At 37.6% G+C, this 16,508-nt stretch overlaps 2 protein-coding genes and 1 pseudogene across 2 annotated transcripts; all 3 read left to right on the top strand.

Annotated features, from left to right (window-relative positions):
* The first annotated feature begins 4,925 nt into the window (after window positions 1–4,925).
* On the top strand, window positions 4,926–10,263 carry LOC126833136 (dynein axonemal intermediate chain 1-like). The gene is made up of 11 exons (XM_050564290.1): window positions 4,926–4,976; window positions 5,081–5,224; window positions 5,817–5,973; window positions 6,133–6,500; window positions 7,572–7,851; window positions 8,353–8,514; window positions 8,619–8,881; window positions 9,014–9,191; window positions 9,366–9,594; window positions 9,782–10,015; window positions 10,083–10,263. Exons 1-11 carry the CDS (start codon window positions 4,926–4,928, stop codon window positions 10,261–10,263), a joined length of 2,247 nt encoding a protein of 748 aa, XP_050420247.1.
* Window positions 10,264–11,307: 1,044 nt separating this feature from the next.
* LOC126833124 (uncharacterized) lies at window positions 11,308–12,886 on the top strand (annotated as a pseudogene).
* A 1,883-nt stretch (window positions 12,887–14,769) lies between these two features.
* LOC126833123 (uncharacterized) lies at window positions 14,770–16,272 on the top strand. Its single transcript, XM_050564280.1, has one exon. It carries the CDS (start codon window positions 14,770–14,772, stop codon window positions 16,270–16,272), a length of 1,503 nt encoding a protein of 500 aa, XP_050420237.1.
* Window positions 16,273–16,508: the final 236 nt, after the last annotated feature.

Genomic DNA, 16,508 nt, shown 5'->3' with positions numbered 1-16,508 from the left:
CCATATTTAAACCAATTAAGTACAACCACTTTCAATGCCGCGGACGCGTCCAATTTATATACATTTCTATATGACCGAAACCGTCACCTGCGTTGAAAGTGTTTAACTAAAACAATTGATTTTGATTTTAGATAATGAAATTACCACACTTGCCTGCAGAAAGGTTAGATGGATTTCCAAATGATTTCTAAATTTTAGAAGGGTTTGCACACATACAAGAATTGGCACGTGAATGGAGAATGGAAAACTTATTCGGCCAGATGGTTTAGTATGTTTGGCTTAAATGTAAGAACAAACAATTGCATTCAAAGCTTTCACAGTGCGATAAGGACCACGATTGGTGAACATCCACCAATATTGAAAATTTTATGGTAAATTCATTCAACAGTTTTTTAAATTATATTTAGAGATTGAAATTAAATGTTGGACATACATTATCTACATACAGACAGACTACGAAGTGTAGAATGTAGAGTGCGAAGAGAAACCCAACAGGTCCCTAACGGCCAACAAGTAAATAATAGCTATAGTAAATGAAAATGTCATCAAATTAATAAAATATTGATTTTTAGATACGGAGATCAATTACCACAAGTAGGGATACAGTTAACCACATTTTGGAATATGCACAACAAAATGTGAGGAATGGAAGGTATGGCGTCACTGCATTCTTAAGGAGAATGGCGTATTCGACACAAGTGGATATTGGGACCACCAAATTGGTCAAATACCATTAGGTAAATACAATTTCAGTAATTTCCTCGCACAATATTAATTTTTTATATATAATTGCAATTAGATGTTTAACCTCCAGCTTGCATTGAACCATTAGTACCCTCATTAGTACTACAGCCACTTCAACCACCACCACCACTTCGACAAGGACGAGGTAAAGGGTTGCAAACAAGAGGTGTATCCCGTGTTGCCTTTAATATAAGAGACCAACGGCGCAGAGGACCCCCTCTAATTCGAAAAGGTTTACCTTTAGGTAAAATTTAATAAAATAAAAATAAGGTAACGTTATTAAATTCATTTTCAGTTGAAAAAATTTAACCAAATATTGTAATATTGAAGGTATAATCATTAAATAATAATTTAAAACTGTTATTTAATTTATAGTTTTAATAAAAAATACTTTTTTAGAACGTATAGAAGAAGTTCGAGCAGATAATATAGAAATAGTAGAAGTGTGTGAAAGTGAACAAAACGAAAATGAAGGTAGCATTTCATTATAGTACATCCAGATAATAATCGAAGAAAAATGTATATAAAAAAAAATTATTATTTTAATTATTATTTATAGAGGAGGGCGTAGAAATTGTCAAAGTAGCAGTGGTAGAACCTCCAGCTGAAGGTAGATTAATTTAATTTTTTAATTTAAAAATAAATATTAAAAGAGAATATAATTCCTCAAGGATTCCTCCAGAAGGGCATTTATCTCCCATTTTGTTCTCTTTACTTGTCAACGGTATTATTCATAATTTAGCTAACTGTAAATTACTATATTATGCTGACGATATGAAGCTATTTATGCGCATCGACTCCCTGAATGACTGTGTTAAGTTACAAAGTGATTTTGATCGCTTCATTACTTGGTTTCAATCATTAGGAATGACCCTTAATCCTGTTAAGTGCCATCTAATGACCTTAGCAGATCTCAAACTCCGATTATGTTTACCTATCATTCCGATACTTACAATATGACACGTGTTTACACTGTCATTGACCTAGGTTTTAAATTTAATTGTTTGCTTGATCCTCGGCCACATATTGAGATGATTTCTTGCCATGCTTTTAAAACATTGGGTTTTGTAATGAGGATTACATCGGATTTAAAACTAAAAAAATCATTGAAAACGCTGTATTGCGCGTTAGTTCGTCCGGTTATTGTGTATGGCTCTATTGTTTGGAATCCTCATACTATTTACGACTCTTACTTAATAGAAAGAGTTCAACGTAGATTTTTGCGACACGCAGGTTTTTTTATTAAATGTTCCACATGCATCTCATGACTATGCGCCAATTGCAGATCTCCTTACCTAAACTCGCTAGCTGATCGCCGAAAAACGAGCGAACTCAAATTTTTGTATGGTTTATTAAACGGTCATATTTCTTTTCTTCTTACCTTTTATCTTTATTGAACTTTTCTTAAAAATATTGTTGTTTCAGGAGCTCACGATGGAACCCCGATGCCCCAACGACAACAGCCGTCCACGACCGTCTCGCCGAGCGGTAGCAGACTACGTGGCGTGGCTCCGCAGGACAGCGGAGGACGCTCTTCGAGCGGCGGCCCGCCTAACCGGCGAGCAATTCGCAGGCCTGTCGACCGGATCCGGAGAGCGGAACTGCGGGAGTTACGGGCCCAGGAGCAACTGGGTATCGCCTACGACCGCCTATCCTGAACGCCCCATCAATCCAGCTGTCTTAGATGCCCGACCGGCCGGACTAGGGGGGGAGTATGACGCGGTCGCACCGCGACCCCAGCCGGTGGCGGATGCTAACTACATTCGTCACCGCTGGGTGGCGACCGCATCCCCTACTTTAGTCCGTCGGGTCGCGGATCGGCAGCGCGAACCGGTCGCCGCCGCCGCCGCCAGCTGACATCACTTCCTGACATCACGGTCTCACGGACGTTACCGTTCAATACAAAAAACATTGTCAATCTGTATTTAATTAAAGTCACCCGTGATTACAGCACCCCGTGTTTTTAATTAATCGAGTTAACCCTCTCCGTACGACCACAACATAGTTTTTATTCAATGTCATTATGTATAAGTTTTTATTTATTTTTTTGTATTTGTATTTTGTTGTTTAATTATATTTAATATCCTTTATACAAACTGTTTTTATTTTTATTAAAACATAGTATATTTCGAGTATTCAGTATAAAAAATAGTAAATGGCAATTACAGTAACAATGTAAAAATGTGGAATAACGAAAATTTGTCTGGTTGATGCGGCGCTGGCCATGAGTAGTTGTCTCGCCGGTCCCGAATTTCGGTGTCATGAATGCGAGAAAAGTTAACCACCAAGTTGATTTAGACGTGCACACGAGTAGACAGCACAACACTGTGGCGAACAGTAATATAGAGACTGCCAGAAAGAGCTTAAGGTGGTCGGCAAAGGAGAAACGACTGGTTGCGAAGCAGGCCTTGTCATCTCCGACACGGCCAGGTTAGGTTAGGTTAGGCATCATCAGGGACCCACCTTGCCGTGGTGGAGGGGCTCACGCCTCAGGGCGTGCTAACGGGTCCACATCCCGGCCCTGTCTTTAACTAGATGAGGCCGGAGGTCAGAAAGCCAATCCTGACCTTAACTGGTTGGGGTCGGCAAGGCTTGATCCACCTTTAACCTCTTATAAACGGATCAAACCCGGTGGCGGGCAAACCACAAAGGGAAGGTACCCTTCAAACCAAAAAATGGCACAAAACGACAACGGAAATACTACCCCTGACTCAGGCCCCCACGGATTCGGGGGGGGGGGGGGGCGGCCATACGGAAAACGACTTGCAACTTGGAAATGGAAATGCGGATTTTGATAAAGACGACTTGGATCCTTTGTTCGAGGAGGTTCAGAACGTACGAGCAGCGGTGGAGTCTATGAAAAACACCATCAAAGAAATGGCAAAATATTGCAATGAGCACGCTAATGTTCATGTGCCAATAAAAAGGTGGACGGAGGAAATCCTCAAGAATGTCGGGGAAATTATACAAAAAGTTTTTAAGGTTGACTCGGAGGCTTGAAAGACCAACGACTTGGTCTTGCGGCTTCACAGGGCCGTCTTCAAACACTCAGAGATGTCGCTCCGAAATATGGAGGCCAGTTTTTTACTGCCAAATGTCGTGAGTACCCCAAAGACGCTCTAGGAGGAGAAAAGAAACGCGGATGTTCCCGAAAATGGAAGGGAAAAAGTAAAAAAGAAAAAAAAGAGCACAATGGAGGAGGCCAAAGAATCCCAGAGGAGGCCCAACGCGGGCGGCGCGCCGAAACCCCCGCCTAGCAATAGGCAGGCGATTAGGCGGGCCGTCGCGGCAAAGGCGATGGCTCTGGTGGTCAGACCGGGGCCTGGGAAAACGTACGCGTCCGTTGCGAGTAAAATCAAAGCGGGCGTGGACGTCCAGGCTCTTGGTCTGGACATCAGGGCCATGAAGAAGACGGCCAACGGGGACGTGCGGCTGCAGCTTGCTTGGGGTCCTGACGAGGCCTCGGCTTCGGACAGGCTCCGGGAGGCTGTTGTCGCCGTCCTCGGCGAAAAGGAGGCAACGGTGACGACAAGCTCCATTCCGGTGGAGGTTGAGCTGCAAATATCCTCAAATATGTGGATCAGAAGGACCTTCACGCGAAGGTGGTTGTCCAAAACAAATCGACTGAAGTACAAACTTTCGCAGTCACAGTATCGTGGCGTAGAGTATGGGTCCTTGAAAGCGTTTAAAACCTCCATTAAGCTTGTGTTGAGTTCAGGCCTCCTGTCCGGTTTAACTACTCAGGTACCCAATGGCTCTTCACTCAACTGGTATACTATCAACCGTAGGAATGACATCACAAGGCGGCTCGGTGTGCGGTATTCACCCCGACTAATCCGTATACACGTGGAGGTCTCCTCATTCCTCCATTTCTTTTCTTTCCCTCTGAAACCCATCCTTTCCTCTAGAGTTTCGCCCATCCAGATTAGGCTGTTTAAATTATGACAGCTTGTCTGCTTGTAAAGCACTCTTCCCCTAAAGGTAAGCAGTGTGAATGTTGTTAACTGAATTCGTGTGAGGGATATTCATGCTACTGATAAATTGTTTCTATGACAACATAAACAACGGTAGGGCTATCATATCTCTGTAGAAGAATATTTCATAATTTCAAAAAAGTTTCACAAAACTATCGTTATTTTAGTTATTTCTACTATTGTACATAATCGAATATAAAATCTATAATGCCTCCAAAACTGGACCAGACTGTCAAAAAGTCAACAAGATTATCGCAAGTAAGCGTTGTAAAGTCTTGATAATGAGTTTAATGACACTTTTGCATTGGCACAATGGCATTTTTGTTACTACAAAATGAACATTTCTTTGTTTAAATAATTAGTCGCAACAAGGTCAAAGGAAACCATTCAATAAAGAAGCTCCTCGACGTCAGGCGAAAGTATCAAAACCAACTGTAGATGATTTTGGAGGGTTATTTTCTAATGAACCTGTAAAACCTGAAGATCAGTTAAAACTGACTGAAGAAGTAAGTGATTTTGCAAAGTTATAAAAACTATTTTAAAAAGCCCTTTTGATGATAGGAATGATATTCGGTAGGTAACAATCACGATTAAAGATATTATTAATAGTGGTATCAATATACACTAGTATAAAGGCGTAGCAAAGAGAGATTTTCCTTGACCAGCAGCTGGTTACAACTTGCACATTGCAATATGCATCGCGTATATTAACTAAAAAAATCTAACTTACATTTTTTGTTGACAATTAATAATTAATTATTAATTTTCAATCAACTCCACTGTACCTAGTGTCAAATACCTCTACCTAAAACTATACTATTTAAAAACACTATTTGAATTTGAGGTTTATATTTTAATAAGTCATAAAACGTAATCATACACGGTTTTAATAACGCTTAATCGAGTTATTAAATTTGATCTGAAAACTATTTCTAAAACAAGTAATAATTTAAAATAAGCAATCGATTGCAATATAACAATGTATATGTAATTAATTTTAAAGATTAAATAACAAACATACCCAATTGGTTTCATACATTTAATGAAAACAAATACAAAATGTTGATATAGTTGTTCGAGTGTTCTTTTTATGTATAGGAATTGGATGAGCCAATGGGAAATGTTCTGCTGGTCGTCGAACCACCCGAAAAATCGGCTCGGGTTACTTACACTTATAGAATAGGAGAATATTTGCCAGCCAAAAAAAGTCAACCTTACGTCGAACTAATTAATTTAAAGTCAACATTACTTCATAGCGAATCGACGGAAGCGAATATTCAAATCGAAAACGAATTATGTAGTATGATTGCGTAAAATTAATAAGTTTATTTGAAAATTATCATGATCGATTTTGAATTTTGAGTTTTAACATTCAAACCCTATTTTTTTTTCGTTATCCGTATAGAGGTGGAAGAAGACTTGGGCGGAGATGACGAAGACAGTAATGTCGACGAAGGAGGCGAAGAAGGTGATGAAGGAGATGACGTAGCAGCCGGTGTAGCCGATGTTGTAGTACAAGGAGAAATGGAAGAGGGAGAAGGTGAGATCGAAGATTTTCAAATCGAAGAAGACGAAGTCGAAGACGAAATGGACGAAGACGCCACGTCGAAACCTAAAGCCACGTCAGATTCGGACGAAGATGCACCACCGGCAATAGTTAAGCAGGAATCTGCCATAACATCTAAAAGTCTACCGATCACACAGAGATGTGTGATGAAAAAATTGATGAATCAATTTAATTTCTTTGAGCGTTGTGCGCAGACGGAAGAAATCGTTACGAGGGTAATTAGTAATATCATATTGATGCACTGCACCCAGTGATAGTATTTCGGGAGAACACCGAGAGGATTGAAACAATTTACAATTACTTATAACTCTAGTTTTTAAAAAGCCAGTACAGTGGGGGGTCGGGGCATAGTGGGGACGAAGAGGTCACAGGTCTACAGATTTTTTTATAACTGAAAGTGATAAAATCACTTTTAAATAAACGCTTCGAATCTGTTCAAACCAGTTATAGTTCCATTTTAGATCTACCTTCGGTCTAATTTTCAGATCAAAATATCTAAAACTTTGCTTGAAAAATTGAAATAAAGAAAAAAATTCTATCCCTTTTAGGGGAAAGGGTTTATATTTTTTTTTTGATTTGTTCATGTTTATCGATAGTAGTATGTTTGACGAAGAATTCATATAAATTTGGAACTTTTTCGACTATTTTTAAAAAAGTTATAATAGAGCATCGTAATTTTAAGTTGAAAAATTTGTAAATTTTTTGGGTGTTTTTCTCAATTTTAATGGGGAAGGGGTGAATGTTTCCAGGTATGATTACTGATCTATAGACTTGCTACACAAAAATAAAAACACATTGTAAAAACAATACCTTCTCAGCTCCCAACGAAGCTAAAATAAATAGAAGTGATTAAGAAAAGAATCAATGAAACTTTCATCATAAAAATCTGCCAATCCAGTTCAAAATCACTCGACTAGGTTTTTTTTAACAGGCTAAGAATGTCTAATATTTACAAAATTAGAACCACAATCACATCTTCTAATGCGTGTGTCTGACACTACTGAATTAAAAGAGTTATTTATTGTATTGTATGTACGGGTTTTCTGTTATGTGTATAATACCATCAAAATCACAACTAAATTCACTTTTTTTTAAATTAATAACGACGAATCTTAGAACAAATTACAGTACAGACCAAAAGTGTGAATACGCAAGAGAAATCAAAATATATTTTGTTTAGTAATTTATTTTACGAAAACAACTTACTTTAATTATATAATTTGTATGTGTACAAAATGTTTCAATACTTTCTATTTATTCTTAATGTAATTCTTCCGGTATTTTAGGAAAAAAGTGCTCAGACAACGCCCCCAGAAAAAGATGACTTTAACACGCTTGTGACGCAATGGATTATTTACGATACCTACAACGAGGATTTTGCAAGACAGCAGGAAGAGAAGGAGAGAGAGAAGAGGGAAAAATTAGCCGCGCATGCTAGCAAAAAAAGCACAGGCAAACAAAAGAAAATTGAAGTGGCGGAAGACCGGACCGAAAAAAACATGTTAATGGCCGCAAAGTTTTTAGAACGAATAATCAATCTTAACGCTATGGACGCTATAGCTCAAGGTAAGTTTGAAAAAAATGAGGTCGGGACCAACTGAGGTTATGGATCAGTAGCGCCTATTAAGGCTCCAGAATAAATTTATCGGATTGTCTGGATGGGCGTAAGGTAACGGCACGAGTGATTGTCATTACCCCAATTTTTCAACTTTTCTCCAACCCCATCCCCATCATATATAAGAATATAAGGTTATATATATGGATACATTTTCGTTAGGTTTTTAACTGTCGATTTTTCCGGTTGTGTGCCAAAGCAAAGACATAAAAATGTCTCAAAAATTCAAAATATGTAACCGTATATAGTAGTAGTACAGATTATAGTAGTGCCAATCACTGGTGCCGTTACTCTAAACTTAATGACGCTGGAATTTTTTCAAGATTGAACATACTTACATTTGCAATACGTACTTGAATACGTCCTGGAATTGAAACTTTTTGAATTCCATATTGTAAACATATTGTCTGAATAATTTATCAATACCTATTTTAAACTCTTGTAACTTACAGATTTTCGTTACTACGAAGACCCGTCGGATCAGTTTAGGGGCAGAGAAGGAACTCTCTTGCCGTTATGGACGATGGCATACGAAAAAGCAGACTCACTTTATGTGACCGATATCAGTTGGAGTCCTGATTATTTTGATATGTTCGCCGTCACGCTTGGAACTCGTGAGCATTATTATTATTTATTTAATAGCTCAATCGATGATTGACAATGTCGTAGAAAATTATTACTGTCGGTAATGTTGTAATAATGTTCCGTCTTATTTTAGCACAAGGACACATACCGTTGACGGACAGCCCGGATATTGGCTATCTTTGTTTATGGTCCCTGAAGAATCCGTCGTATCCGGAATACATAAATCAAACGCATTGCGGAGCCATGTGTTTGGATTTTCATAGGCAACACGGGTTTCTCATAGCCGTAGGTTTTCACGATGGTCATTTAGCTGTTTATAATGTGAGTTTGCCAACTAAAGAACCACAGTACATGACGGACTCGGTAAATTCGAAACACAAAGGCTGCGTGAGACAGGTGAGATACGAAAACTTGTTGTGAATCATAGTCGGGCTGGTTAGGTCGGTAGGAAGTTTCCTGTTGACTGCTTGCTTCGACGAATCGATTCACAAATATTTGGATTACCAGATTAACATCCTCTTTGAGTAGGTAGTTTGGGCCAAGGACTTGCCGGACGGCGAAATGAACTTCTATTCGATATCTGAAGATGGTACCGTTTGCAATTGGTTGCTTATGCAAAGCGAAATGTCCAAAACGATTATCGTCACACTAGTGTTAGACATGGAACCGCAAATAACTTTAGGCGGGATAAGCGAAAAACTCATTGGTACGTTTTAATGTTCTTTCCTTGTGTTAAAATAACGTTATAATCCGGCCCGGTAATACAATTTTTTACAAAATGTAAACGAAATATATCCAACGGATTTTTTATTACGAATTTTTTTTTGTCTCTAAATGAATAATAAATATACTTAAGCGTTTTTATTTTTATTTTTATTAGGGCGGGGCACGACGATAGCGTTCCATCCTGAGGACAACGGAATATATTTAGTCGGGACCAATGAGGGATACATATTCAAGTGTAACACTGAGTGGAGTTCGTTTTTCATGCAAAAATTCAAAGCTCATGAAATTACCGTATATCGAATTGATTACAATAAATACGATCCTAACATTTACATATCATGCAGTGGAGATTGTACAGTTAAAGTTTGGGAAGACAAGTCAGAGTAAGTTTTGTTTAAAACGTTTTTTGTTATTGCACCCTTAGTTCTCCTTAGACATAATATCACGCTGGCTTATTAATGCGTCCGCTTAGAGGCAATCCATGATCAGTGATTATTATTTGGCATTTTATACTTATTATTATTTAATCGTTTTTGCCATTTTAACTATAGTTGCTTAATTTAATCGCAGCACTGCGTTGTTGACGTTCGACTTATTGTGGAGCGTATCCGATGTGCTTTGGTCGCCATTTTCCAGTACCGTTTTCGGTGTCGTTACTGAAGACTGTGACATGGTTTTCTACGATTTGGACGCGGATAAGTTTAAAAATATTTGCAGTCAACCTATACAGCCGGAAAATCAGTTCCAACTAACCAAAATGGCTTTTAATTGGCGAATGCCCATCGTCATTGTAGGCAGTTCGAGGTAATATCACAAAACGTTTGGTATCATACAATATAATTTATTATTTAGATTGTAATTTGCTTTTCAGGAGTCACGTGGTAACATTGAAAATGTCGCCTAACTTGCGTCTGGTGATGAAACCGCCGAAAAAAGGCAAACATTATACCACACAAATGCTGGAACTGGAAAAATTACACAAAGTGTTGGATTCTACCCGAGAACCGGACAGCTTAGTAATACCCGCAGATGACGATACAGCAGATACATAGAAATTCCATCAAAGACCATTTTTGTTAAAAATTAGTTGTAGAATTATTTAAATCTAGTTATCTAAAGTTCTTTTGTGCAGATGAAAGCTAGATTTACTACACTAATTTATTGATATTTTATATTCATTGGCCTGACGCGTCATAGTGTAGTCACGAGACAGTCGTGCCGTTAAAAAGTGCAAATAAAAGCCTGTTGCTATCGTTATACCTGTTTACTGTTTGTGAAATAATATGTATAATCTTTAGTTTTCAAATTGAAATAAATCGCCAAGTGAAAAATAGGATAGCAGCAGAATTTACTAACTAGACTTAAGAGTTGAGAGCAACGACATGTGTTATCGTCTTACACAGTAATCCCCTAATTATAATGATGACATTATGTCACAATTACAGTCAATTTTTAGTTTTTCTAATCTCATACGTTTTAAGATAATTTATAAAAACGAAATTGATTGTTATAAATCCTGTAAAACGTTTATACATAGAAGAAACCGTTTAATTAACGCTTGTTAAAAAAATTAAATTACGATATTAAGATAATATTTGTATGAATAGGAAGATGTACATTTTATTTGTTTTGCCATATCTGATAATTATTATAAGTATGACACTTCAAGTTTTAATCGATCTAATGACAATTCAAATAATATTATAACATGACGTTACATTCGGAATATGCGCCTGTAAACCGCGTACGTGAACACATGAAGAGTACATCCAAGTATTGTCAAACTCGAGAATAACAGAAGATGATGATGTACAGTTGAAGGAGCATCAACATTTTTCTGGTTTTGTGCCATAGCAGACATAAAAATGTCAACAACAAAAATTCAAAATCCACTTTTAATCACACGATACGTTCTTTGAGTTTAAAGAACATAATACGGCCTACGGGAATACATTAATGTGATAAAATACGTGATACATTATATGAGTGGAATCTCAAAAAAAAAAGTTGTTTTTACAGTTTGTGATAACGCAAATAACATAAAAAATGCATTATCGATATTACAGTTTAAATCCATGGGATGTTTCGCGCATACTATGAATCTAATGGTACAAGCTGCTCTTACTTTAGAAAGTAATTTAATAGATCGGGTAAAAGCTATCGTTTCACATTTAAAAAAAAGTACTGTGACCAACAACAACTTGAAAACATAACAAATTAAAAATGGTGTTAGTGAACCAAAAAAACTAATCCAAAATGTATAGACACGTTGGAACTCAACTTATTATATGATACATAGGTTTGTCGAATTAGAAGAATCTATTCGTGGCACAGTAGAGGTACTCGAGAAGGCATCGGGAAATCTTAAAAGCGAAGAATAGACAATTTTAAAAGAATTGTGTAATGTTCTTAAGCCATTTGAAGAAGCTACTAAATTATTAAGCGGAGAAAAATATATGACTGCATCACTAATTATAGTCTGCCTCAAGGTTTGGTATGTGAATGTGACAAAATGACACATATGAAGCTAGTCATGTGTATAAAAACAAAAATTAACTGCTATTCATACTTGGTTCAGGCCGTGTTAAAAGTCGGACGCTTATTACGGACGTTGTCCTTCACAACCCACACATATATAGCACGTATATATTATATTAATGTGGTAAAGACGACAATGTTAACATTAAAATACAAGTTCAATGACCTAAAGTACAATTGCCTAACCGATAAAGTATTTGCAAATATACAAATCGCATGCCCGCTGTGGCATCCGTTTTCTACTTAGGGTCACTATTATCTAAGACCTTACACTGATTATTTAACAAATATACAATTCGCACGTCCGCCGTGGCGTCCTGTCTCATACACAATACCCCACTACACACTTCATATAAATAACAGGCTTCAGACAGACAAACTAGAGCACTCAATTGGACAAGTGGTCCTTATCATTGTTTTGTTTGTATACTTATTATTTTACTCTGAAATAAAGTGTTTTAAAAACTAAAAGTATTCAGTGTTTTCTAATTATTTAATTTTTAAAATTTTTTAAAATCATTAAGATTATAAATAATCTTAATAACCAGGCTATTACACTTGTAATAAAGACAGTACAAAAATGAACGAGGTGAACACTATTGTTGATTGGTGTAGCTGCTACAGTGGTCATCAACGGGGGGATTTTGCAAACACCAAGCTTTTTTGAAAAACTATTTTCCTGTCTATGATTTTCCAAATTGTCCCGCAGTTAATTGCAATGATCGCTATAATCTTGCTTTGCTAAGTAGCTCTTGGTAATGATTGTCCACCAAATCCATTTTTTGAAGTAATGTATACTGTAAAACAAAATTAACTCAATATTTAGATTAACCAATATGTAAAACTTGTATTTACAGTATGTTTATGAACTATCAACTCCTCAAACATATCTGATAGAAAAAATAACTTAGCAGTTGATGTGTTCAACTGCTGAGTGCTGAGGCAGAAAGCGATCAAAATAATTGTGTATCAAAAGACCAACACATGTTACTTTATCTAACGATGTACTGGAGACATCAGTTATTAACCAAACAATTTTCAAAGAAGTGGACAGAGTTTTCAAATTTTATAAATAATCTTGGACTAGTTTTACAAAAAGATGTTTCAGAAACGCCCATAAATTATTTGAATATTTTTACAAAAAAAAAAAAATACAAAATATAGCTTCTTCATCTCGGTCCATTTCGACTTCGTCACTTGTTTCTCCACCCACCGAGTCGAATAAAGAGATGATTATCGATAAAGAGAATTTATATTCGCCAGAAGCATTACCGAAGTTACGTTCATTTGACGGTGTTTTTTTAGTTATATTCAAAATAAATGCGATTTTTCTAAAAACAAAACAGTGGTCTGCTGTGTGAAATGTGAGCCTAAATTGGTCGATCATAAAACGTATGGTAGTTCTTCATCATATTTAATTACACATCTAAAGCGTCGTCACGGCGATGAAGCATATTTAAAAAATAAAGAATATTTACAGCAAAACCGGTCTAAAAAAGGGACCATCGATACAAAAAAACACCCATTAATTACTCTCAAGCAATGTTTGATGAAGATCGAGTTAAATTTGTTTACATTCTATTAAACCAATGAGATCTATAGAAGATCCTTTTTTTTTTTGGAAATTTTTAAAAATTTAAATATCTCAAATAATGGTCTTCGAGTATAAAAATAATCGCTTCAATAGATAATAGAAGCAATTTTATAAAGGCATTTAAAATATTCGGCATAAATCAAAAATCGATTGAAATACTAAATAATGAAAATATAAATAGTAGTAGCAGTAGTGATTCTGAACACGAAACTAATGATATAGACATTCCAGGACTAGATTTTTTGCCATTTCATCTGAGATGCTGCGCACATACTCTTAGTTTATGCATCACTAGCGATCTATTTAAAAGTTTAAAAAATAAAAAGGAATTATTACTTAAACACGATAATGTATTAAAAAAAATGTAATGTTTTATGGTCTGCCGCAAATCGCCCAAAATCGGCTGAAATTATTCAACATGTGGAAACAGGTGGAATAGTTTGTAAGATTCCCTTCGAGCCATTTTAAAAATTAAAGATAACATTTCTAATCTCTATAAATCGCTTGAAGTTAATAGTAAATATTGGCTGCAAAATGATCACTTTACGTATATTGATAAACATTTAATTTTAACAAGACCTATAGCTGAGGCATCGTGCAAGGAGAACCGAATACATATTATGGAGTGGTCATACCATGTATTACGTAGAAAACTTGATTTATTAGAAAACGGCGATCACACCTGCATATACTAAGACCTCTTATGGAGTGCCTTAAAAAAAGTGTTGAGGAAAGATTTAAAGATTTTTTTAATTTTTCTACAATAGAATCAAAAAATGCCTCAATATCCGCGTTTTCTTAACCTCGTCTTAAAAACCGCTGGCTTGCCTGTGTAGACCCTTCCGAACATGATAAATTGTTAAAAAAATTTAGACGAGCCGCCGAATTGGAAAACTCTTCGGAACATAGTGAAACGCTACTATCAGAACAAAACGTTTCTGCTACGTCTGATAATTTTAAATTTTGGAGTCCACATTGGGACTTAATTAAATTTGAAACAATTGACGTATAGAGGCATATTAAATAATTATTTCTTGCTTAATTTAAGTATAACAGAAAATTAAGATCAGTAGCTAGTTGGAGACTAGATGCAGATGACGAGGGGACAAATGACTTGGGCAGCTCGCTTTTGATTGACATTAAATTATAAGCCGTCAGTTATTTGATAAAAACTAGATTACATATTAACTGACAATGGCGTGCCAGTAAGTTTTATCAATACAAACAACATCCTTGAAAACTGACGTAACGAAACCATTAAAAACAATTACACGAGTCTAGTCGTTATGGTAACGCTGGTAATCGAGTGGAGTTAGTTTAAATAACTTAGAATTTCTTCAATGTTGCTGACCTTTGTTGTTTTTTTCTAATGACAATCTACCGTTTTGCGTAGACCGAATTACCGAATACACCACTGCGGTCAATAATGAATTTCGAAGCCGTAACTGTATGGCTAGTACTCGCGTATGGCGTCCAGTGTTTAGGATCTGACATCAATGACCAGGCGGCGTTGAGTGATGAATTGCCTAAAACCATCAAAGAAAAGTTGATGAAAACTGATCAGCCCAAGAGCGAACCGCCGGAGTCCAAGCAGGTGCTAACGAGATTAGATCTGCCAGGTGATGGCTCGACCAAAATCGACGACTCTATGGCCGGTAGTAAGTTCACCACCATATCATACTTGACACGAGCCCATCGAACACAGGCAGCCGTAGAGTCCACTAGACTGTCGGCCGGTACCCGACCTGCAAAAGACAGTGGCAACGTGGACAAGTGCCGCGTTGAGCCTCTGGGCGACAATAATGGACCGTCAGACGAGTTTTGGCCACTAAAAAAAAAAACTCTGGCTGGAAGAAAAACGATGCCCATTACAGCCCCTACGTGGGTGTTTAATATGAACACGCCTGGCCATTGTCAAAGCGCTGTACCTGCAACCACAGGCAAGGGCTGCCGTTCGAGTACTACAACAACGACCAACGCGCCTACCACTAAAGCCACGACCTTGTGCACCGCTACTACTAGTGCAACAACAACCTGCACTAGAAAAGCGACCACGACTGCCACAACGACTTGCGCTACGACTACAACTACAGTAGCCGCAACTACCACCAGTCCCGTCGTCTGTACCACTCCTGCTACAACTACGAAGAGTACCACGTTAAAAACGCCTGTCTGTGTGTCGTTGGACACTGCTCGGTCCACTTCCTCGACCGTTTCCAATTGCGCATCGTCTACTGTTAGCACTACGTGTGCAGTGCCTCCCATAGTTTTTCAGCTATCGAGTCCCACTAGTACATTAGCGGTCGCCAAGACAAAAGACGCGGAGTCCTTGACTGTTAAACCGACAAACCAAGTGCCGGCTGTCGTTTCCAAAGCCTCGAGCCAGTCCACCACAAATACGGCTTTCGAGACAAAGACAAGCCACGAAAATGTCCAATCTTTGCTGTTTTCCATTAAACCAACCGGCGAAGTGCCAACCGTTGCAGTTTCCAGAACAATTAACGCACCGTCTAGCACACAGGTCGTTTTTAATTGCATACCCTTGTCGTCGACGACGAGTCCGCTCTCGTGGGCTCTTGCACGTTTCCATCCGCCCTGCCCGACTAAAACTACCGGAGGTTCCGATAACATCTCGAACATGTACAATAAGCGATTACACTCCAATTCGGCTGTCAAATGCAAGGCGACGATCAATCGGCAAACTCGGGCAGTAGTACCGTCCTCCACAACAATGCTGCGACGTGGACTTCGGTCAGAATTAGCTCCAGCTGACTGCGTCAAGTCGGCGGGACCGACGTCACGGACGGTAGCTGAAAACTATCCGACGGCGGTTTACGGTACTACAAGATATTTAAAAGATGAATCGTCCACTTTTATTAAGCCGGTGATGTCTCGACGAAAACGGTCCAAAAAACTAGTTAAGTATTAATCCGGATTTATGCGGATGGATCGTCTGAAGATATTTACAATTGGAATATCATTATGTATAGTTGTGGAACGGTATCTATCATTACTAGTTCCTTTGCTGCAATAATCATGAAACCACATTAAGAACATTGAAAATCGTTGTCTAACTATTTGTATGATGTACTTGTACGACTATTTGACCTGTATAGAATTTGTCTGCTAGATAAATAATAATTGTTTTAAATAATTTTTAAGTAA

This window comes from Adelges cooleyi, unplaced genomic scaffold (genome assembly GCF_023614345.1).
Source record: "Adelges cooleyi isolate 19-005CV unplaced genomic scaffold, UGA_ACOO_1.1 ACOO_flye_CR_arks_rails_tigmint_CR_PRNA_19, whole genome shotgun sequence".
Taxonomy (NCBI): Eukaryota; Metazoa; Arthropoda; class Insecta; order Hemiptera; family Adelgidae; genus Adelges; species Adelges cooleyi.
The sequence above is the reverse complement of the archived record's forward strand: the minus strand, read 5'-3'. Positions and strand labels throughout refer to the sequence as shown.

What these genes read in the sequence shown, in the direction of transcription:
- LOC126833136 (XM_050564290.1), top strand. Translation starts at nt 4,926, where the DNA reads ATGCCTCCAAAACTGGACCAGACTGTCAAAAAGTCAACAAGATTATCG. An exon ending in ACAAAGGCTGCGTGAGACAG is followed by an intron (nt 8,882 to 9,013) that starts GTGAGATACGAA and finishes CTCTTTGAGTAG; the next exon opens with GTAGTTTGGGCCAAGGACTT. An exon ending in GATAAGCGAAAAACTCATTG is followed by an intron (nt 9,192 to 9,365) that starts GTACGTTTTAAT and finishes TATTTTTATTAG; the next exon opens with GGCGGGGCACGACGATAGCG.
- LOC126833123 (XM_050564280.1), top strand. Translation starts at nt 14,770, where the DNA reads ATGAATTTCGAAGCCGTAACTGTATGGCTAGTACTCGCGTATGGCGTC.